At 37.2% G+C, this 25,426-nt stretch overlaps 1 protein-coding gene across 4 annotated transcripts in view; it reads left to right on the forward strand.

Annotated features, from left to right (window-relative positions):
- CFAP54 (cilia and flagella associated protein 54) overlaps positions 1 to 25,426 on the forward strand; it is a 296,408-nt gene that overhangs the window by 235,771 nt on the left and 35,211 nt on the right. For 3 of the 4 annotated variants that reach the window (XM_088025290.1, XM_028105379.1, XM_028105380.1), the window contains 3 exons: positions 7,457 to 7,630; positions 9,140 to 9,360; positions 13,378 to 13,548. In XM_088025290.1, coding sequence (XP_087881416.1) covers positions 7,457 to 7,630; positions 9,140 to 9,360; positions 13,378 to 13,548 — 566 coding nt within the window. Of the gene's footprint in view, positions 1 to 7,456; positions 7,631 to 9,139; positions 9,361 to 12,347; positions 12,357 to 13,377; positions 13,549 to 25,426 lie in introns of all 4 variants that reach the window. The other variant, XM_088025291.1, reaches the window with a different exon arrangement.

Genomic DNA, 25,426 nt, shown 5'->3' on the forward strand with positions numbered 1-25,426 from the left:
TAAAAATGGTGTTCCATGGTGGGGGGGGCCGGAGGGGGTGTGGGGAGTAGGGCATCCCATTTGCAACTTAATCACAGAAGTGCTTTTCCTTAAGACGACCATTGTGTATTTCAGGATACAGCAGAAATTTTTTTTTTTTTTTAATTTAAATTCAAGTCAGTTAACATATAGTAGTATTGGTTTCAGGAGTAGAATGTAGTGATTGATCACTTGTAAACACCCAGTGCTCATCACAACAAGTGCCCTCCTTAATGCCCATCACCCATTTAAGCCATCCCTCCTCCCTCCTCCACCTCCCCTTCAGCAACCCTCAGTTTGTTCTCTGTAGTTAAGAGTCTCTTATGGTTTGCCTCCCTCTCTGTTTTTCTTTTTTTTTTTTTTGTCTCATTAAACTTTTGTTTTAATGGGTCTCAAAATTCTGTGACAGTTTTTTGGTCAAGTTGTTTCCTTTAAAAAGTACTGATTTTAAAAACTAATAACTTAAAACTGCCACACACACACACACACACAAACATGGTCTGCAAAACATTCTCCTTTCCCTCTGAAGGTTTTATGATGCATTGTTATCATTAACCAGTCTTTTACTATTAAACTTAAATGGCCATTTGACACAAACTGTTCTGAGACCATTCTTCCACCACTGATTAAGACTGGGGTGGCAGGTATTGGGGATAATATTCATTTAGCCTCTGAGCTTTCTGGGCAGACTTGGTGACCTTGCCAGCTCCAGCTGCCTTCTTGTCCACTGCTTTGATGACACCCACAGCAACCGTCTGTCTCATGTCACGAACAGCAAAACGGCCCAGAGGAGGATAGTCAGAGAAGCTCTCAACACACATAGGCTTGCCAGGAACCATATCAACAATGGCAGCACCACCAGATTTCAGGAACTTGGGACCATCTTCCAGCTTTTTTCCAGAACGACGATCTATCTTCTCCTTCAGCTCGGCAAACTTGCAAGCAATGTGAGCTGTGTGACAATCCAGCACAGGTGCATATCCAGCACTGATTTGGCCTGGATGGTTCAGGATAATCACCTGAACCATGAAGCCAGCTGCTTCCATTGGTGGGTCATTTTTGCTGTCACCAGCCACGTTGCCCCGATGAACATCTTTGACAGATACATTCTTGACACTGAAGCCCACATTGTCCCCAGGATGAGCCTCCCTCAAAGCTTCCTGGGGCATTTCAACAGACTTTACTTCAGTTGTAACATTGACTGGAGCAAAGGTGACCACCATCCCAGGTTTAAGAATACCAGTCTCGACTCGGCCCACAGGGACAGTACCAATACCACCAATTTTGTAGACGTCCTGGAGAGGCAGACGCAAGGACTTGTCAGTTGGACGAGTTGGTGGCAGAATGCAATCCAGAGCTTCAGGCAGTGTGGTGCCACTGGCATTCCCATCTTTATGGGTGACTTTCCATCCCTTGAACCAAGGCATGTTAGCACTTGGCTCCAGTCTGTTGTCACCATTCCAACCAGAAATTGGCACAAATGCTACAGTGTCGGGGTTGTAGCCAATTTTCTTAATGTAGGTGCTGACTTCCTTAACAATTTCCTCGTATCTCTTCTGGCTGTAGGGTGGCTCAGTGGAATCCATCTTGTTAACACCAACAATTAGTTGTTTTACACCCAGTGTGTAAGCCAGAAGGGCATGCTCACGGGTCTGCCCATTCTTGGAGATACCGGCTTCAAATTCACCAACACCAGCAGCAACAATCAGGACAGCACAGTCAGCCTGAGATGTGCCTTTAATCATGTTTTTGATAAAGTCTCTGTGTCCTGGGGCATCAATGATGGTCACGTAATACTTGCTGGTCTCGAATTTCCACAGGGAGATATCAATGGTGATACCACATTCATGCTCAGCTTTCAGTTTATCCAAGACCCAGGCATACTTGAAGGAGCCCTTTCCCATCTCAGCAGCCTCCTTCTCAAATTTTTCGATAGTTCTTTTGTCGATCCCACCACATTTGTAGATCAGATGACCAGTAGTGGTAGACTTGCCCGAATCTACGTGTCCAATGACAACGATGTTGATGTGAGTCTTTTCCTTTACCATTTTGGTTTAGGTTGAGCGGTGGTTTTCACGACACCTGTGTTCTGGCGGCAAACCCGTTGCGAAAAAGCTCTCTGTTTTTATCTTATTTTATTTTTCCTTCTTTCTTAAATTCCACATATGAGGGAAATCATGTGATATTTGACTTTGACTGACTTATTCAGCTTAGCATAATACCCTCTAGTTCCACCCACATCATTGCAAATGGCAAGATTGCATTCTTTCTGATGGCTGAGTAGAAACGTTTTATGTGTTCTTCCCATTTCGTCACACAAATTATGAAAAAAGATGTGTACTTGAGGGTCAGTAGTTAATAACTTTAATCTTGCTACTTTGTCAGGGACATTCTTAAGTGAAACTGGCATTTTAGTTAATTCATTTTACTATGAGTGCATGGCAGTGAAGAACGCAAGAACTACTAGTAGTTTTTTTTTTTATGTTATGTTAATCACCATACATTACATCCTTAGTTTTTGATGTAGTGTTCCATGATTCATCATTTGTGTATAACACCCAGTGCTCCATTCAGTACGTGCCCTCTTTAATACCCATCACCAGGCTAACCCATCCACCCACCGCCCTCCCCTCTAGAACCCTCAGTTTGTTTCTCAGAGTCCATAGTCTCTCATGGTTTGTCTCCCCCTCCAATTTCCCCGCCTTCATTTTTCCCTTCCTACTATCTTCTTCTTTTTTTTTTTTTTAACATATAATATATTATTTATTTCAGAGGTACAGGTCTGTGATTCAATAGTCTTACACAATTCACACGCTCACCATAGCACATACCCTCCCCAATGTCTATCACCCAGCCACCCCATGCCTCCCACCCCCTACCACTCCAGCACACTCTGGAAAACAGTATGGAGGTTCCTCAAAAAGTTGAAAAAAGAGCTACCATACAACCCAGCAATTGCACTGCTGGGTATTTACCCCAAAGATACAAATGTAGGGATCCGAAGGGGTACATGCACTCGATGTTTATAGCAGCAGTGTCCACGATAGCCCAACTATGGAAAGAGCCAAGATGTCCATCAGACAGATGAATGGATAATGAAGATGTGGTGTATATATACTATGGAATATTATGCAGCCATCAAAAGGAATGAAATCTTGCCATTTGCAATGACGTGGATGGAACTGGAGGGTATTATGCTGAGCAAAATAAGTCAATCAGAGAAAGACATGTATCATATGATCTCACTGATATGAGGAATTCTTAATCTCAAGAACTACTAGTAGTTTGATGTCGCTGCCTTCTTAGGTTCATGCGAAGGCACCACGGTTTTATTTATCATTCCTTTTGCACCATCAGTGCACATGTCAACACACTTATTCCAGGATAAACCAATGAATTCAGAAGGATTATTCAACATTTTGCATATTTCACTTGCATTCTTGCTAATCATTCACAGACAAGGAGATCTTCTTTCAATAGCTGGTACTGATACTATTCGACAAATCCAAGCAAAACTGCATGACCAACAATATCTGTAGATGTGAGCATTTGTAAGGCAGAAGTACAACTCTGCAGATGTGTTACTGAGTCTTCATGTTTGCAGCTACATCTTGAATTCAACAAGTTATTTTATTATTGGAAAGTGTTACAATTTTGTTTACTGATTTTTCAACCAGTGCAAGTTATTGCAAATAGGACATTGTGGTCTTAGACTTCAGGATATGTATTCATTGATGTCAACTTACTAGTTTCTAGGCTTTTGTGTGCATTACTCTAGCCAACGCAATATGATAACCTACTCTATATGATGCTTCACTGACTTTTTCATTTGGAGTTTGAAAAGCTGTAACAAAGAATATTTTTTTTTTGGCTTTAAAGAGCTCATCATATACACATTCAAAATGTATATGTATTTCTTTTTCTTTAAACTCTGAACAATTGGTCTTAAGATGGCTCAACTTAACTGGCACCATAATACTGTTTTAAAAATGTGCAGTTCACCATTGCTCTTTCTTTCTGAGATTTACATCTGAGTATTATCCTCTGCCTCATTTGTATCCTGTACCTGGTGACAGCTACTTTGGGCACAATGCCATGCATCTTGTCGTTTGGGGTTTTAGTTCTTTCCTGATTTATTGAAAATAGTATTTGGGTTTTTGTCACTTGTTTTTTGTGTTGTTTTGGGATGATTTCAAGGAGAAGAGGTCATGCCAATATTATATGGACACCTTTGCTGGAAGTCACCACAAAAATATTTTATTGTATTATGACATAAATATGGAAAATCACACAAATCATGAAAATACAGTTTCATTCAATGTCTAAAGGAAATGCCCATATAACCATCATGGGTCAAAACTAGAACAAATCTAGTACCCTACAAGTCTACATCATACCCCCTTCTGCTGCCTACCAACCCCCTCTTTTTCCCAGCTTTATTGAGATATAACTGACATAAAACAATGTGTAAGTTTAAGGTGTACAATGTAATGATTTATATATGTATACATTGCAGAATAATTACCACAGTAAGGTTAGTCAACACATCCTAATTAATGTCCCTGCTTTCTGATTTCTAACACCTGGATTAGTTTTGTCAGCTTTTGATTTTTGTGTAAGTGAAATTATATAGTCTATATTCTTTTGTATCAGTCTTCTTTTGTTCAACACTATGTTTGTGTAGTTCATTCTTTTGATGGACATAATAACAATTTCTTATCCATTCTATTGTTGATAAATATTTGGGGGTTATCAGGAATGATGCTTCTATGAATACACTTGTATATGACATTTTTGTGTACAGATGTACACATTTTTATGTATATACCAAGGAATAGAATTGCTGGGTCATAAGTATATATATTTTCAACTTAGAAATTCTCCAAAGGGGTTTGAACTTAAATTTTACCTTGATGACTAAAAAGGTAGGATACTATTATATATAGTATTGGCTTTTGTTTAGTCTTTTTTGGGAACTCCTTATTCAAGAATCATGCCCAGTTTTCTTGGGAGTTTTCTGTATTTTTCTTAGAAATATGGAGAGATTCTTTCAATATTCTGGATATGACCATTTTATAGAGTATATGTGTTGCAAATATCTTTTACCCCCATTCTGCTAGTGGTACTTTTGATTATACAAAGTTCATAATTTTAATGTTGTCCAATTTATAAATCTTTTATGGTTTATGCTTTTTGTGTTAAGTTTTAGAAATCTTTTTCTATGCAAAAGTCATAAAGATACCCTCTTATCTTTACCATTTTTTTTTACTTTTCACATTTAGATCTACAATTCATCTAGAATCTATTCTTGTATATGGTGTGAGACTGAAGTCAAGATTAATTTTTTCCGTACGATATACAATTAACCCAGAACCATGTATTAAAAAGACCAACCTTCTTCACAACATTGCAGTGTCACATCTGTTATAAATCAAATGCCCAAATATGTGGAGTGAGAGAGAAAGGGAAAGGGAAAGGCAGAAGGAGAGCAAAAGAGAGAGAGAATATGATCTTATATTTATCTCATCAGAGAAATAAATTTAAGAATATTTTGCAAGACCACAAGGAGAGATGAGTGTTCACATTGAAAAGGCCTACTACATAACAAGCAGAATGAATAAAAAAGACCTAGGCCTAGGTGCAGAATGAAATTTTTAGTCACCACAAATAACGAGGAGTTCATTAAAAGCATTAGAGTAGGGAAGATGGTCAAACACAAGAATGAATATTTGACCAGCATCCGGCTTCTCCCCAGCAATAATGGATACTAGAAAGCAGTAGAATAAGGCTTTTAAAGTTTTAAGGAAAACTGAGTTTCAACCAAAGTCATATATTTAGCTAAACAATCAGTCAAGCATGAGATCCTTGTAAGGACTCAACTGGTTTTCTTTTGGTGAACTTTTATTTAATTTTTATTTTTTTATTTTTAAGATTTTATTTATTTATTTGACAGAGAGAGACACAGCGAGAGAGGGAACACAAGCAGGGGGAGTGGGAGAGGGAGAAGCAGACTTCCCACTGAGCAGAGAGCCCAATGCAGGGCTTGATCCCAGGACCCTGGGATCATGACCTGAGCTGAAGGCAGATGCTTAATGACTGAGCCACCCAGGCGCCCCTTGGTGAACTTTTTAAAGTAAGTTACTAGCAAATGTACCTCAGCACACAAAGGTTACAAAGAAAAAAAGTATGTAAGATAGGAAAAAGAAAGAGAGAAGGAAGGAAGGAAAGGAGGAAGGAAATGGGATTAGGGAGAAGTTTGCACAGTATTCTAAAAGTACTGGGAATATTGTGTTTGCTAAACTGTTGGTAAGAGCATGGGGATTCATCTTATTATTCAAGAGAACATACATAGACCATTAACCATATAAGATTCTATTCATCTTTCTTCTTTTCCTTCCCAGAAGCAGCCATTATTCTAATAAAATACTGTATATTTGTGTGTGTGTGTGTGTGTGTACACATAAATAATACAAAATAGTACACTGAGTTTTTTTGAAATTTATACAAATGGTGGTATATTCTATGTATCATCAGGAATCTGCTTGTAACTTGGTATATGTTGTCATGATCTATCCAGGATTTTACCATGCTCATTTTAAAGATGAGAAAATTAAAACCCAAGAAGTCAAAAGCCCAGAGAGACCTACGGTGCAGAGAGGTTCAAGGTCACACACCTGTGAGAAGTACATCTGGAATTTGAACTGACACTACACTATATACTTTCTGTGTTATAGATCTAATTAATTCATTTTGCATGCCATCAAATGAATAGACTTTGTTTATTTTTCTAAGTTTCCTTTTTTTTATATTACAACAATGGTGTCATGAATGTCTTCCACAAGAGTCCTCGTACACATATACCACTTATATGAGTATCTGCATTTTTAATTGTATAAAATTCTGCCAAATTGCTTTCCAAAGAAGTTGCTCTCACAAGTAGTTTATGAAGATACCAGTTTCCTCACATTATTATCACTATTTATTATTTTCAGATTTTAGTATCTATCAATTACTGAGGGATGGGAAATGGTATTTCATTTTAATTTGCATTTTTCTGATTTTTAGTGAGCTAAAATTTTGGTTTTTTGGGCCTCCTTTTCTATGAGTTGACTGTTGAAATTCTTTGCCCACTTTTCTGTTGGACTCTGAGTTTCTCTTTATTGATTGGTGCAAGGTGTTATACATATTCAAGAAAAACAATTCATATGTGTTCTAAATATTTTTTCTCAGTCAGTGGTTTGTTTTTAACTTTGTGTTTGGTGTCTTTTGTGATACAGAACTGTTTTTTTAATCAAATGTAGTCCCATGTGTCAGTCTTTCTCTTATGGGTTGTGCTTTTTTTTTTTTTTTCCTCGTGTGGTTATTTTTCAAGGAAAGCATAATATTTGTCTTACAAACATTTTTTCACTTACTGTTATTATTATTTTTTTACTTTTAGATAACTACCAAGTGGTCTTCCCCACTGCCAGTACATGCTTGTATCAAACTGACGGCATGTGTGACAACACAGATGCTAGAAAAAAACCTCAGACTAAAGTGGATATTACATGGATTCTTCTATTGCGCTACTATATTCATCTGCAAAGGATTAATAATATGAGCAAACTGCTGGGTAGGTTTTTGATGTGTTAAAAAAATCACATTCTTTTCCAGTTCTTGTTAGGTCATGTTTCTTATTTGGAATTTTAAAATACTATTGATATCTTTTGGAGTGAACTCTCATCAGAATATGAAAATTGTAGGGGCTCATAACCTGAGATACACAGATCTTTGGGTGGAATAGTATTTCAACAAAGCTAACTTCCTTTGACATTTTATATATTTTATTTCATGTATTTAAAAATGTTACTGTAAGGATGCATCCAGAGCCTTCCCAAGACTGCCAAAGTGGCCCATGGCTCAAAACAGTTAAGAATCAGAGTGATCACAATGTGACAGCTTATAAAATGAACAGGATGAATTTTGACTTTAAGGAGAGAATGTTCCAGTATTCAGTATGTAAGAGGACAAATACATGACTTCAGATAAGATATGTAATTCCACTGAGTTTTGTTTTATTTAGTTTTTTGTTGTATCATCAGTGCCGTCTGAAGAACATCCAGAAAAACTGGTATAATCTGCTTCATGTTAGTCCCTCTTGTGTTTGTGACGATGTATCTGCCCCCATGAAATTGGTGATTTCGTGTTGTTCATCAGTGCAAATAGTTGGAAAAGACAGTTTGACCCATGTCAGGGCCCAGTGATGGAGAAGCCGGCAGGGCAAGTAGGCTGAGTCACAGAGTGAGTGACTAAGCAGGGCTACCAGGAGTTATCGTGGGATAGACAAACATTCAGAGAGGTGTCAGCTATAAAACGTTCATCATGAGAAGGGCAAGAATAAAAGAAGTTCGATAGCAAAGGATGTGGACATGAGCCAGTACAGCACACTCTGGCAGTGCCTGCCCCATATCAGCTCAGCTCACCTTTGAATTCACCTGCTGGCACCTGCCACGTCACGTGCCCACACTTTTCTGCTTTTCTGCCCTGGGCTCCTCCTGAAACTACTGAGACTTGCTTGGCCCACTCTCAGGACAGCCCAAAGTGCCAGGGATTCCACACGTACTTATGAGGTAGGAAACTGGTAGAAAACATTCCAGCTTCCCGGTCCCAGACAGTTCTACGTTATTTTTCAGAAGGTCCTCAGCAGGACTGAGCCCTGATTATCCAGAGCTACAGCCCATCCATTAACTCATTCTGTTGGCTCTTTTCTCCATCACACTTTGTTCGTTCTCTCACTTATGCTCCTTGAGATCATTTTTCAAATAAATGACCTGCACCTAAGTTCTTGCTTTAAGATCTTTGTCGGGGTAAGTGCCAGATAAGATGACTACATAGAATATTTTGCATTGTCAAGACTTAGAACCTAAAGCAATATCCTCACACCCTTCTGAAATTTTCTTCATTCCTGTGGCAAGAAGCAGTTCCATTAGTGAATAAGCTTAAAAAGAGAGGAATTACACTGGCAGCCACTAGCTGAGGTGTGTGATTTACAGGGAGAACAGCTAATGAGCAAATACCAACAATACTGAGACTGTTCTGTTATCTAACATGACTCTAAAGTAACATATTTTTCTTCCCTAAGCATCTCCAAAGCCAGGATCTGGAATTTCATTGCCAGATGATACACTTCTCACGTCCCTTTTCAACTCTGGGCTGATTTTGCGCCAAAAAGAAATGCATTTTTTCCTTAAAAGATTTTTACAGCTCTATTCTTCCTCTTGTATTGATGAATTTCCAAAAGAACTATGTAAAGGATTGGAAAATACACTTTTTTCAGAAAAAATCTCATATGATTCAGTCAAGGTACTGTTTTCAAACATTATATATTTTTGTAAAACTTCTTAGAATCATTGTTATATTTCTGAAGGAAGCACATTTGAGAAAACTCAAGTGGATGTGGCATATTGTAAATTTCTAATATGTATTTATAAAATGAATAAATCAGTCATTTGCACGGAATTCTTTCCAAACAAAAATCAGTCATTTATTTTGAATTATCTTGACTTTGGACTTCACCATATATTGCTTTCATTTTTTTGATATAGACTTGCCTATACCAGACATGTCCATATTTCTAAGCCCAGAGAAGTGACCTGAAAATGTCACTTCTTCCAAATTGAGAACCTTTGCTTATCTTATCCTTCTAGATTGTTGGATAGATAATAATATTTTTTTAAGTCACTCTTGAACAAAAGAGTGAGGTGACTAGTAATAAATTGTGATTTTAAAAAGTAGTGGGAATACCTACTAAGATAATTTAAGAATTCATTTATTTTTTAAAGATTTTATTTATTTATGTGACAGAGAGAGACACAGCAAGAGAGGGAACACAAGCAGGGGGAGTGGGAGGGGGAGAAGCAGACTCCCCACAGAGCAGGGAGCCCGATGTGGGGCTCGATCCCAGGACCCTGGGATAATGACCTGAGCTGAAGGTAGATGCTTAATGTCTAAGCCACCCAGGCGCCCCTAAGAATTCATTTAAAGAAGTGATTCTAAGGGAGATTTAGGGAGTTGCTCTCAGGGCAGTGTATTAGAATCTACATGGGAGGATTTTTTGAGTTAGTTCCCAGATACTGGGATATTGGTATGCCCAATACTTAACACCCCTATTTCTTGCCCAGATTATAAATCATTTGAGAAATAAAAGAGTTCAAGAATTTGGGATTAAAAAAATACCCACCCTTATGAGTCAAAATGTTGACACTGCAGGATATGGTTTATATTTACTGGCAAATGGTCTTCTGAAAAGCAAATAGCAAAGTAGACAGATTTTGACAGTTCAGCTGTGTTTGTTTGTTTGGTTGTTGGTTTGGTCCTTACAGGACCCCTTAAAATCTGTGTGGACACAGACTCCTTTAAAATCTGTCTCATGGGGGCGCCTGGGTGGCTCAGTCCTTGAGCATCTGCCTTCGGCTCAGGTCATGATCCCAGGGTCCTGGGATCGAGCCCCGCATCAGGCTCCCTGCTCAGCAGGGAGCCTGCATCTCCCTCTGTCTGCCGCTCCCCCTGCACATGTGCTCTCAATCTCTCTCTCTCTGACAAGTAAATAAAATTTAAAAAAAAATAAACTGTCTCATGAAGGAGGCAGCAGGAGTGGGATGAAATCATTTCCATCTAACACCAGATCCGATTCCCCCTCGAGAAACTGTGACTCCCTTTGAGGATTGCTGCCAACTGTCCCAGATGCCTCCAGTATTCTGGCACAAGAGGCAGAGAATGAGAAGGTGGAGAACTAGGGTTCTGTGAATGCATTCTTGTGACTATTTTGTATGAGTTTGGAAACTAATAGGTGTGATTTCTTAATATTCCGAAAGGAGCTCTGCTTGAGTATTTTAGTATTAAGGGCAGCCTACCATTACCCATTTTCTAAGCGTGATGCTCCGAACGTAGAACCTTGAATATGTTGTAAATATATGCGACACTTCTAATGGCAGCAATGTTATCAGAGATCGTTGTACCCTGTTTGCTCTTTTTTTTTTTTTTTTTTTTAATATGATTAGTGTAACACTTCCCCAGAATAATCGGCTCTGGAGATCACTGTCGCTTGCCTGACAGGTGCAAGCCACCTAATCATCTGTTCATTTCACTGGGGTAGATAGCTAACGAGCATAGAGCCTTTTGGATTTAAAAAAAAAATAAACTGCAAGCTTGGCTGATTTTTATAATAATGTTTTTGAGCTTTTAATCACTCAGGAGGCTATTTCAATCAAACTCTTTCCATAAATTGATACTTAATCCTGCTTTTCCTCCACAAAGAGGTAGATGTCTTTCCAGAGAGATCATTGCTAGGGACCAGGCTCATCAGTGTGTGCGTCTGCATATCGTTAGGTCTATTGAAGCTCTGTGATGGAAAAACAAAGGTGCCAAACAAATTACATTAAAAATTCTTAAAATTATGCACAATCTGGGTTATTCGTGTTTAGACTTGTCGTAAGGTCAAATATTTGACTAGTGTAAAGTGATTTGTTGTTTATAGGACTGTGGCAAACAAGACTTCTCTCAGTAGGTCTGTTGTTTCATTCCTTTCAAAGAATAAATCAGACATATCGAAAATATTCAGTGTATGATCCATCGTTGGCATATATGCTTAATTCCATTAGCAACTAGATTTTATGTTTTTTTAAAGATAATGGAAAATTAAATGCCTATTTTGATATTGACTTTTGTTACAATTTACCATTATTAGACCATCATGTTAATAAATGCTATATATATTGAAATAGTAAATATTTGCTTATTATTTTTCTCTGCTTAGTTATTAAATATGAATTCTTGCTAAAATAGTTGTCAGAACCTCTGAAAGGCACTCAGATATGAAAAAAATTAAATTCCAAAATTATTTTTGGAATCAGTTATTTACCTGAAGTTTTGGTGAACTGCCTGGCATAGAATTAATCTTAGTTTAGCACTTTTAAATGATTATTTAAACCTAATAGTCTTGTTTATTGTTTATTTTGGTCATGTTTTTAGTATCATAGTGCTAATAAATGAGGATTCTGGCTTAAAATATCCTTTTATGATGATAGTCTCTAGACATTTTTGAAAAGTTTTCATCTTTAATATTACCTTTCAGTCATGACATATTTTTTCTCTTATCAGTAGACAACTTGAAAGGTCAGTGTCTTTATTTCTCTTTTTATTTTATTTTGAAGACTCTCATTGACAGTCTTATATTGTATCTTGAATAAGCTCAGAAATAATGGGAGGTACAAAGCCATACAGAAACACCAGGCATTTCTTACTGGCCACTTACATGTTCCCCTTCATCATCAAGCCTTAAGATACGTTAGATGTCAAAAGTTCAACAGAAGAATTGCTTCCCAGCTACCATACTATAATCTTGGGAATAACAAGTTAATTTTGAAAATACTTTGCACTCCATTAAAGAAGGTTCTTTTCAGATTTGAGGTATTATTATCACTATTATTATCTCTCTGGCTAGACTGTTATTTTTTTAGAGCAATCACGCTTTGCTTTCTGAGCTACTTTTAAAAAACCGAATAATTTGCAAAATTGCCAATTGCATTCCACACATTTATGTTTCCTGGAAACTCCTGATTCAGGGACCTGGTTGCATCAAAGCTAGGCCCAGATTTACCAAGACTGAGTTAACAAATCAGCCACGTTCATGTAAAGAGGGAATGAGAGCGATTGATTTTAAATATTTTACAGCAAAAACTATCTTAATTTGCATATGATACAGAAAAAAACTGCTGTTGGAAAGTAGATATTATTTATAATCATACCCTCAGTTTATTCACCACTGAATAAACAAGAAAAAAAGATATTCTTAGAATCTGAGGCGATCTTGAGACTGAAATGATAATATTGACATTTTTCCTCTCTAGATCTTTACTCTGGGAAAGTCACCAAAGTGGAAGACATTTGTTGAATCCCATGTTTTTTTTGTTTTTTGTTTTCTTCTTTTTTAAAAGATTTATTTATTTAGAGAGAGCATGAGCAGAAGAGGGAAAGAGAGAGAGAGAGAGAATCTCAAGCAGACTTTGCACTGATCTCAGAGCCCAACGCAAGGCTTGATCTCACGACCCTGAGATTATGACCTGAGCTGAAACCGAGTTGGACACCTAACCAACTGCACCACCCAGGCACCCTGAGTCCCATGGGTTTTGAAGCATATTTTTCTGTAGTAGAATCTTCTCTGGTAATTGGGGACAGTTTTAAAAGCTACACTCATAAAACAAACTAAGACAATTCCCAGAGTTTTATAATGTAGCCAATACTGAATGGATATTGAGTGAATGTTTTAAATATTGCATGAATTTATTACCAGCAATTAAACTGTTTTTGATTTGTCCCTAGTTATGTCATGACAGTTCTCTACACTCTGATTTATCATTAAATAAGCCCTCTGCCAGCCCATCTTCTGGAGATGTGTCATCAGTTATGACGATACAAGATTTAAACAAAGAACTTTGCTTTCAGTGGTACATTCCTCCTCTAGAAAGACCTCCAAAGGACACAGAACCTATGGTATGTAATATAATCACAAAGCTAAATCTTATATTTAGATGTAAAGTTTAACTTGACCATTATAACTTGAAAATAGAGAACAACCCCTTGTCAAATAGATGAAAATACACAGCAATATAGAATCTATATTGTCTAGTAGAATGAGTCTGAAAATAACTAAGAAATCAGGTAAAGTCTGACTTGAGTTGATAATTTTTCCTTTTTCCTGATCTTCAAGGGAAACTTTCCAATGTGTCACCATAATATAGGATGTTCAACTTTTTTTTGAAGCCATTCCTTATCACATTAAGGAAGTTTTTTTCTACTGTCCACTTTACTAAGAATTTTTATCAAAATCTTTTGTTGTGTCTATTAAGACTATTTTATAATTTTTTAAAAATATAGTAATTGATTTTTTAAATATTAATCAGTCGTCTGTTCCTGAGATAAACTCAAATTGATCATATATTAATTTTATTGGTTTCAGTTTATTAAGGTTTTGTATTGGATTTTTGCCACTGTTTAAGGGTAATATTGAGTTACAAATTTTCATTTTTTTACTATCTTTGTCAGATATATTTTGTATTAAGATTTTGTTAGACTTATAAAGTGAGTTGATAAATATAACCATGTTTTTCTATTTTCTGGTGACATTTCTGTAAGTTTAGAGTAAACTTTTCTTCTCAAATATTTGGTAAGAATTCATCAGTAAAGCCGTCTGACCCTAGTGTTTTCTTTGTGAAAAAATAAAAAATTAGTAATATAATTCTCAATAGTTTGAGGCAGTCATTAAGCAGTAGTACTCATTTACTAGATGCCAGAGTTGGTATCAGTTCTGATTGGGTCAGTATCTGTTCTAATATGGTTAGTACCCATGTCAAGCCAAGTTTTAAATATTTTAACTATCACCCCTATTTATAGAACATTGGAGTTTACTGTTTCTTCTTGAGTCAGGTTTGTTTAAGTTGCTTTACCTAGGAATTTTTTCATTTTATTTAAAACTTCTCTCATACTTTTAATCTCTCCATTGTATTGGTATTGAAGTGTCCCTTTTCATTTCTTACATTGGTTGTTTGTGTATTTTTTCTTGATCATTGTCACCAGAGGTTTCTCATCAGTTTTATTTCACTAATCCATATATCTTTCTTCTACTTTGTTTTTGTTTTGTTTTGTATTCTTTTCCTTACTGCTGACTTCTTGAGATACATGTTTGGCTTAATATTTAGTCCTTTCTTTCCTAATGTATGCATTTGAAGACTATGAGTTTCACTAAACATTGCTTTGGTTTCATCCCACAAGTTTTTATTATAGTATTATCATTATCATTCAGTTAAAAATAATTTTAAAGTTTTTGTTACAATTTATTCTTTGACTCATGGGCCATTTCAACATGTGTTTTTTACATTCCAAACTACATAGAACTTATATATATTTTATACATTGTATTAGAAAAGTATCTTTTGTTATTTATTCTTAGATTATGTTGTTCTGTGATAATAAAAAAATGCTCTGTATGATTGATATTGTTGAAACCTGCATATTTTCTCCAGGAAAGGATTTATTGTGTAAATATTCCATTGCTCTTAAAAGAAATGTGTAGTCCTCAGTTGCTAAGGCAGTATTCATATATATACCCAATAGGTCAGTTTGGTTAGTCTTGTTCAAATCTTTATTCTTGTTTGTTTGCCTCTAATTTTTTAAAATCAGTTATTAAAAGAAGTATATTTAAATCTCTCGCAATGATTGTCATTGTTTAGTCTGTCAAATTTTGCTTTATATAATTTGAGACTGTGTTCTTAGGTGCAAATTAACTGTTGTATCTTCTTGGTGAACTGAGCATTTTATCATTTTGAAATGACTCGTGGCCTTTTTGTAATAATGTTTTTCTCCTCATAAAGTCTGCTTTGTTTGATATTACTAGAGGAAAATGACTTTCTTGTGGCTATTTTCACAGTGTATCTCTTTCTAACCTTTTGCTTTCAACCCTTTTGTGTACGTGTATTTTATGTTTTTATCAAAGGCATGCATTTGGATATTTTCAAATATAGTCTGACAACATTGTATTTTGACTGGGGAATTTAATACATTTATATTTAATGTAAATGCTAATATATTTGGTTTGAAATCTGTCATGTTCTTTTGTGTTTTTACTTGTCTGAGCTCTTCTGTTTTTCTCTTTTCCCTTCTTTTGGATTATTTTTATCATTTTCCTCTGAGTTTTGAAATTATGTGCTTTTTTCAATGCTTTTATTGGTTACCTGCAGGACAGCATACATACTTATCAACATCTAAAGTTAATAAATATCTTTTTCCCTCTGACTTTTATATTACTGTACATTTTCTTTTTTAACCCAAAATAATATTATTTTTAATTGCTTTATGCAAGAGTTATTTCCTTTAGAATTTTCTCTGTATTTACTACTTTTTTTTTTTTTTACTTCATCTTGCATTTTAGACATTTTATCTAGGAACACTTCTTTCTGTTGAAGTATATACTTTGGAATTTCCTTTGGTGAGGATCTTCTAGAGGCAAACTCTCAATTTTTGTTTGGCTGACAAATGTCATTATTTTACATTAATTTATGAAATAAATTTTATGGAGTAGGTAATTTAAGATCGGAAATTATTTTATTTCAGTACATTGAAAATGTCATCTCCTTATTTCCATTGTTGTTGTTGAGAGATAAACTTTTATTGCTTTAAAGTAGTGAATTTTTTCACTAACTGCTTTTGAATTTTCTCTTTGACTTTGCAGAATTTTATTGGGAATGGTTTACTTTTTATTTACTTTGCTTATATTAGTGTAGTGGTTAAGAACACAGACTCTGAAGCCAAATTACCTGGGTTGGAATCCCAGCTCTCACTTAATAATTCTGTGATCTTCAGTAGATTGGTTACCTTTTCTGTGTCATAGTTATCCTTTTCTGTAACTGGAGATAACTGGGTAAATGCCTAACCTCAATAAATAGTAGTTGTCATTTATTATTATCTGAAACTATTTTAAAATTTTTATGCTGTCTTAAAGGTTAATAACTTCAAATATACATGTAATATACTTGTTAAACATTATTGAAAAGCTTCTTTTAAAGTTTAGCAACAATATCTTCTTATAGATACTTTAGCTGCCAACATTGTATAGAAAAGAGAGTAAACTGCCTTAAAGCAAAATTAAAGTACATAGGATATAAGGGAAAAAAAAACCTTAGTTTGCCTTTAAGTGCCCTTCATAAATTTATATCACACATATCACTCCTTGTTTTAATGTTCATTATTTTTATTTTTATCTAACTCTGCATCTTTACCTTTATCCACATCTATGTCCATATGCATGGAAAGACATTTGCAGCAGGTGGAGATGGGGGCAAGTATTTAGAATCAGTTTAATATCAATCCCTGAACAATTGGAGAAAGAACAGTGATTCACATTCTAGGAGAATCTCGATGAGAGGTCAAGCTTTTAAAAATGGAACAGTTGGTCACTACAGCCATTTGCAGAGGGACCTTCCACCATAGCATTCCTTTGATTGCTGCTCTCTCTAAGAAGAGCCTCAGGCTTTTCCCCATTAAGCAGTTGACATATAGTTTTGCCCTGTTCAGCATTTTCATTTACTTTTTGCCTCCTGCATTGGCCTACTCTTGCATTTTCCAGCTCTTGAGTGCTGTCCCCTCTAGCTGTGCCTCTGGTAGCTTCTGCTGCTCCTTGACCCATGTGACCCTGTCAGATTGTGAAACCTCCTGGGCCTACCTTTCTTTGCTCTTGAACACACTTCTCCCATTGGCCTCTTCATTCTGCCTCCTTAGGCTAGCAACCTGCTGCTAACTCTTGGTCAATTATATCTCTTTCTACTCATACAAAAAAAGGAACTTTAACATATCACTCCCCAGGAACATTTAAACCTATTTCTCACGTTATGAAAGTATTCTCTTTCCCACACTTTCCACGTCAAATCCTTGCCAGATATTCCATATACTTTTAAAAATAATAAATCTGCATAGTCTCTTTTGGGGAATTTAGTAATGTAGTTTTCAATATCTGGATCCAAGAATACTAATTGACCATGGAGTCAATATTGTGTGGGTCTTGAGTCATATTTTTTTTTTAAATAAATTAAGAGAAAAAACATTTTCTGAAATTTGTTTCATGATGTTGTTAAAAACAAAATTTCTCAGATTGATTGATCTTCAGCATATGTCAGAATTTATTTACTTGCTGGCAAGAGAAACAACCAAGTGATAAAAGAGTATATTCATTCAGGGAGGGTATGGATGCAGAAGGATTACATATTTGGGAAATAGAATGTTTACCGAAGGAGCTAATTTTAAAAGATGAGGAAGAAAGTATAAACTATAAAGTTCATTTTGCAAGCTCATAGAAATATCACATCCATATCAGTCTGAGACAGAGTGATCTGAGAAGTTAATGCTATGACTCTATCTGTGGCTGATAATTAGAGTAACAGGGTTTTATCCATCAACAATTGTGTCTGATAATGAACATGGAAGCATGAACTGGTGTGAGGCAGAGATTAGAAGGAGAATACCAGCTAACTAATTCTGATTTAAACAGGTTGCTAGAGTGGTTTTCTTATGCCACAAGCAAAGCCACAAGAACACACAGTTTTCCCATTTCTTAGTTTGGGGGCATTTTCCCCCTTTTTGGTAATAGATACTGGGTCATGATGAAAGATGTAGCTGCTCACATAAATTGCAGTCAAAAAATTGGGAAACACTGACTTGGATGGACTAGATCTCCTCAGACCTAAGATTCTATCTTTTCAGAAGATAACACTGAAATTTGTTTGATGATTTAAATATTGGTGTATTTGAACATTTATCTACTCATTATCTTAGTGTAGAGTTTCATGTTGAATAACTGGCTAAAGCTCATGAAACTACAAGATAATAGCAATAGTGAATGTAGAGCTTAGTATATTCTAGACGCTTTGCTTATATTAATTTCACAACAACTCTGTGAGGTGGGTACTATCATGAGCCCCACTTTACAGAAGTGGAAACTGAGACACAGGATAGAGGAATGCTAGTCGGCAAGGAATCAGGATAGAACAATCTGATTCCAAGTCTGCACTCCTAACATGGTGCTTTGTTGAGTCCTCAAGAGTGGGCCTGGCTGCAAGCACTTCTAGCTTCTGGGTGGGATGGTGATGAAAATTAATATCTGACCTAGGGTGTTGGAGTTTCCCAGGACTTAGAGGATTAACAATGCAGGTTAACATCACTTGATTCACCTGCTCAGTCCTCTTCAGTTAATCTAGTATCTGAAGCAGAAATACTGGTAGGAACTAAGGATGCTGGTGGCAGCAAAGTAGAAAACCTGGAACTAGGGACTTTGACATAAAATTTTTAGATAATTCAGAGGGCTAAATATTTCAATGTCACAATACTTTTTAGAGTTAAGTTTATAACTTGGAAAAGTTTAACTTCTTAAGTATGGGGGTAGAAATTGTGTTATCCTATTTAACAAAATTTTCTTTAGAAGAATATAGTAGAACCACATTATAAGCTCTTCCCTGGAATTTTATTACAAACCAAGCATCTTTTGAACAATTTCAGTATCTTCTAGAGGCAGACACTAAAGAGGTTTCAAGGGGCAATCATTTTAATGAACCTCCTGGACAAAGGCTTTAAAAATAGTTGTGAAGAATGGCTCAAAGATGCATAACTACAGCTTAGCTTACAAAGGTGTAACTACAGCCAGAGGTTTGATGGCTCAAATTTGTCTTCTTAGGACCTTTAGCTTAATTCTACCTCATCTTCTTGCTATTTTTAGCATCCAGAGTTCCAAGTAGGATGCTCTGGATCGCAAGCCAGCCAAGGTTTAGAGTAAGACTTGAATTATGTTTATTACTTATCAGACTCAAAGAAATGCAACTTGGAGCTAGCAGGGAGGAGGGGCAATAAAGAAGCAGTAGTGGGACCTTCCTTTTGGTCTATGAGACCTAATTTGGAGGGAATCAAACTGCTGCAAAGGCTACTGTTTTGAGTGCAGCTAGACTATCCAAGGCACGGTATTCAGAGGCCACAGAAGATTTAGGCAGACAAACACAATCAAGTGCAAGAAGTCTGATCAAGCAAAGCACTGAAAATTAGGACTCCATGTGTCAAGTGAAAACACAGAGTTGGATAGAACTGGAAAAGTTCTTGGAGAAAAGTCTATTCACTGTAGAAATCCAGCCAGTCTGGGAATAAGAGTTAGGGAGCTGGTGATCTTTTTCTGGAGATCTTTATAGCCCTGGTTAGAGCCAGATTGTATTTCATGGTCCCAAATAAGCAGGCTGTGCATTCAAGACAAGCTCAGTCCTACATCCTGAAGGAAGAGTTAACTAGGTAGAGTTAACTAAGGTAGAAAACTACCAAGTCGTAGTAAAGGCAGAAGCTCAATATTGTCAGTGCCGATGTCAGGAGTGCTGTAACTCAGGAGATCATACAGATGCCCAGGGTTTCCCTCTGAGGTGCCCTGGATTCTAGGTCTTGTTAGCCAAGTGACTAGTGAGAACCTGGTGCTGCAGATGAGGCCCAAAATTACACCCTGCTTCTGGGAGCTGGGGAAGACAAAGGCTGCAAAGGAGGCAGGGACTGGCCTCTGAGAGTCAAGAACCAGCAGCACTGGCATCCCCTGGAAACTCACTAGAAATGCAGAATCTCAGGTCTCACTCCAGACCCACTGAATCAAAATATCTCCCAAATAATGTATACACATTGAACTCTGAGAAGTGCTGGGCTAGACCAGTGCTTCCAAAGCACCCCACAGCTCTAATAATGATTCTCCAAGAAGCTACTGCATTGTGACTTAAACCGTAGGCTCCACCGGAAAGCTTCTCTGGCTTCTCTTGGTACCACCCAAATCAAATTTCAGAACTGAAAAGAAACTAGGAAAACGTCTATTTGATGCTCTCGTTTTACGAATGAGGCAGTCAAGTCCCATATGGGTAAAGTGACTTGACCAATGCCACACCTTACTAGTGACAAAAATGAAAATGGGGACCTGAGTCTTCTAGTTCTTCATGTGGATTTCTTTATAACGTGCATATACCTTAACTGCTTACTAACTAATTAATAAAATATTGATTGAGTGCATACTATATGCCAGGCATTTTGTTAGGTGATTAAGGTACCGAGGTGAGGAAGTAATGAATCAACTCCATCTAGTAGAGGAGGGGCTCTTTTTTTCACCCATTGCTAGGCTGTAAGGGATTCCCCATTCAAGCCAATTTTAAATACAGTATTGCTCAACTTTTGTCAAAAGCACATCACTTCTTTGCCATTGAAAAACAAGTCTTTGCATAAGTAAATAAGAGAGCATTGGAAATTTCATCATGGGTGTATTGTCTCCTGCAGAATCCAATCCTGAGTATGCAAGGTGTTATAGGGTGACACTTATCCCTGAGGAGTGAGGACAAGTTGGGAATAGAACTAAGCACATGGATTCAATGAGGCCATCCTGAGAGGTCAGACAGAAAGCTGGCTTGGGGTTAGCAGTGAGTCTAAAAGGATATGGAGAGTGAGGTACCAAGCAAGGTAGGGTGAGGAGCCAGGAGTGGTCATGAGTCTCACAAGCACAGCGGTGATGCTCTAAGCACTTCACACTGACTCATTGAATCCTCACACTATCCCCATGGGGATTACCACATCTCCATTTTACAAATGGGAAGTGAAGGCACAGCGTTTTCATAATTTGCCCAGATCATACAGCCAGTAAGTGATGGAGGCAAACCCGGGCACTCTGGCTCCAAAGCCCAGGCTCCTAACAAATATGCAAGTGAGTTTAGTGTTTTGTTGTTTATCTACTGCTGTATTTTATCCAAGTCCAGTTTGATTTCCGACTTTTATACTTGGAATTCAGTTGTGCCATGCTCAGTTAGAAAAGACTTTAAAATTGTATTGCAAAGCCATTGACAAGTGTCAGCCTGAGGAGGGAGAAAGTCATTTTCATTAAAAGGGGTTAAATATAAAGTATGTTATCTATTTAAATTTTTCCACTAACACGCTTTGGGGAGCTTCATTAGCTCTTAAGAGATGTAATGAAAATTTCAGAGATATGAAGATATTAATTAACATGTAGCAAGTGCTGCGAGCACTACTAAAAAAGTACAAGATGTCACTCCTGTCCACGGGGATTTTGTATGCTAGCCTGGGAGTCAAGGTTAACAAACACAAAATAAGAGCAAACACCATAAAACAGACTAACCTCTCTGGGACTCATTTCATTTTCCTTTCAGAAATGTTTCATCAAAAATTTATCATAGTTTGAAAAACCAAATTTAAAAGACTTTTAATGAATAAAAAGAACATTCCTCTGTCTAGCTGTCCACATCCCTAAATTTCACCATCAGATACAATTACTTTTAACTCTTACTGTCTCTGTTTGGTTGGGTTCCACCCCCCCCCATATATCTAAATTACATGCTCACATGATAATTCTTTGAGTAATGAACCTCACACACTACTGTGGAGGATGAAGGCTAATATCAACCTGTTTTTTTCCCCCTTACATACATTCTTCTCTTCCACACATTCTCTTAAATGAGTCCTATCACAATTCTTAAACCCATAGCCAGTGTTCACAACTATGTAAATATCACTCACAGCTGAGCCAAATAAGGTACTATTTCCTTCCTTCCTGACTTCTATCCTAAAGAAAAAAAAAAAACTGCTTTATTTTTGTTTAACTTGGTGTTCTCTGTATTCTAGAATCTCATTCTTCCTAAACTTTCAAAGAACTATACAGTTCTCCATATGGTCAAACTCATCAGTTTATTTCTCATTCTTTTATTGTTTTCTTCTTCTTCAGAGACACGCTCCAAACGGGATTGATTGTTCTCCTGACTCAAATAACTTCTTAAGAGCCCATTCACCATCCTCCTTAGAATTCCTTCATCTCTTTCTGAGATGGGTTCCCTGGGTCTCATGTTTCTATCTTGACTTGCTCTCTCATGTTGAATGACCACATTTCCAGCTTCCCAACAAAGGATGTGTTAGAGGTTCTGATTATTCAAAGGACACACCATATAATATATTCCACAAAGTAATTCGAGGAAGAGTTTGGTAAAGGATAAGGCATGGCAGGTAAAGTAAGCACAGATAACCATTAGAGAGATCCAAGATGCTCAGGAACAGTTGCCAGGGTCCTTGCTCAGTTGCACAGGACACACTTCCTCTACAGGTCATGACCCACCAAAATATGTTATGCTATCTTGGTCTCCAGAAAGCTGATGTCTCATCCGAGGAGGAGTCTTTCATACCTCTCTCTTCATGTAGTCAAAACCATGTGTGGGACCAGATTCAGTGATAGAAATGAAGAGAACAATAGAATCCAGATGCAAATCATCAATATGTATATTTTCTACAAAAAAATGCTAACAAGATGGCACAGGCTGCCTCCTGGTGTGTTTCAGAACCAAGGACAGGACTGCATTAGTCAGTAGGTAGCACATTTCATTCAGGTTTGGCCAAGGGCCAATACCTTGACTACAGTCCCCTGAGAGGCTAACAGGTTGCAACAGATTGACTGAGATTGACCCTGTGCTTACACAGAATATAAAAAGACCTTGAGTGTCTGACAAAAAGTCATCATTTTAATGCTGACTTCATTGTTCTCTAGGCATACTATTCTAGGTTGAAAATTATTTTCCCTCAAAACATGGGAGACATTGCTATATTATCTCTGGCAATCCTGCATTGCCGTTAAGTCTGGTCCTATTCTGATTCCTAGTTCTTTCTTTTGATTTTTTTCCTCTGGAAGCTCTGGGGATTTTCCTTCTGTCCCTTGTGTTCTCAAATTCCATCATGAGCCTTGGTTTAGCTCTTTCATCCATTGTGCCCCTTTCAATCTGGAAAGTATAGCCTTTGGTTCAAGAAGAATTTTTTTCTTTGATGATTTCCCAAATCTGATTATTTCTGTACCTTCTAGAATTATTATTCAGATATCAAATTTATTAGATTGAGTATTTTTCTCATCTTTTCTCCCCTATTACCTATGTTTTAAAATTTAGGTTTGCTTCTGGGGAGATATATATTCAACTTTATATTTCAACTCTTGTTGATTATTTAGTTGTGATCATGTTTTTGTTTTTAAGAGCTCTTTTTCTCTATTCATTTTAACAGCACTGTGTTCTTGATTCATGGATGAAATATTGTCTTTATTCTGTTTGAAGATCTCAATTATGGTTTCATTGAAGTTCTCTTCTGCTCTCTGTCTTATACCTGACTCTTCAGGTTCCTTTCTTATATTAGTTTTTTTGGCCTCTATCTTTCATTTCATGTCTAGTGACCCTTGGCTATTCATTCATGTTTGAAGGTGCTAAAAAGTGTATCAGGTTAGACTTATTGATTTATAGACCTCATTGTAGGGTAACTGCAGGAGCCAACGGTTTCGTTGCAGGATGCTGAAATGTCAGTACCCATAGGTCTTTTCTCTTTGTCTGGTCGGTTTCCTCAAAGAGGATCCTTTTCAACTTCTGTCTGGTTTCCTACATCCTGGGCAGGGCCTGCAGTGGGGTAGGAGATGTCTCTTGTTCAAAACACAGACTTTCACTTAATTCCAATGTTTTCTTTTTTTTTTTAATTTAAGATACTTTAAAATTTATTTGAGAGAGTGTGCATGAGTGGGGGGAGGGGTAGAGGGAGAAAATCCTCAAGCAGACTTCCTGCTGAGTGTAGAGCCTGATGTGGGGCTCAATCCCACAACTGTGAGATCATGACCTGAGCTGAAACCAAGAATTGGATGCTTAATCAACTGAGCCACCCAGGCACCCCCTCCAGTGTTTTTAGTTCAGCATCTCACCCCTGTACCTAATATCCCTGAGAATAGATCTCTGATTTAACCTCAGCAGAGAGGAAAATGGGAGAGGTTTGGCCAGAGAGGAGGCAAGGGAAGTGGGGAAATCTGGTTGCACGGGTTCATCAAAGGGATGGGAGGGAGGTTGTCTAAGATACCTGACATCTCCAGTTCCCAAGCCTTTCCAGGGCTCTCAGTCACGCTTGTTGTTGGCAACCCCTCTGAAGGCAGTTAGGACACAGCCTTTCCTGTTTTCTGAGTCACCCAGTGCTCTTCTGAGTACTTTCTGTCCTTCAAAGGGTGGCTAACATCTCCTGTCTGCTTTACCTCCTCTCTTCTTATCTGTCTTTGTAGATTTATGCCTTTTTAAAGGCATACTTTACTCTTATTTTAGTTTGATTATCAAGGAAGCAGAGATAAATGCATGCACTTAATTAGTCAGTTTTGATGGGCAGCTCTGGGCCTCAGCTTTCTTATATCTAAAATGAGGGGCTTAGACCAGATCCTCTCTAAGTTTCTATGAATCTCAAATTCTGCGACTATGACCGTAAATAGGTGCTATAGTTATGGAATTGACTTTAAGGATTGCCAAAATGGAAACAACAGGGAAATTACCAGAGCATGAGTCATTAGGAGAAGTTCTACAGTAGAGGTGGGGACCAGAAAGTTGTGTGTAGGTTGAATAAATGGAAAGAGGAAGCAAACAGCATAAGTGAGGCGCAGAAGCAGCTATGACCACCGATGGGAAAGGGGCATGTTGAGAAGTAACTAGAAACAAGGTTGGATATTCACTAGGTACATATTTCCAACTTATAGAGGGCCTTCAAAGGCTGAGATTTAAACTTAATTGCAGTAAGAAATGGCACTCTTTGAAAATAATATAATATTATTATCAAATGACATTTATTTTCACCTCAAACTTTATACAATTCTCATTCATATCATTCCTCTTTTTCTTAAGATTTTATTTTATTTATTTATGAGAGACAGAGAGAGAGGCAGAGGCAGAGGCAGAGGGAGAAGCAGGGGCAAGACGCGATCCCAGGACCCCGGGATCATGACCTGAGCAGAAGGCAGAGGCTTAACCGTCTGAGCCACCCAGGC

This window comes from Eumetopias jubatus, unplaced genomic scaffold (genome assembly GCF_037043125.1).
Source record: "Eumetopias jubatus isolate StellerSeaLion01/CBP00866 unplaced genomic scaffold, mEumJub1_p1.0 scaffold_8, whole genome shotgun sequence".
Lineage (NCBI taxonomy): Eukaryota > Metazoa > Chordata > Mammalia > Carnivora > Otariidae > Eumetopias > Eumetopias jubatus.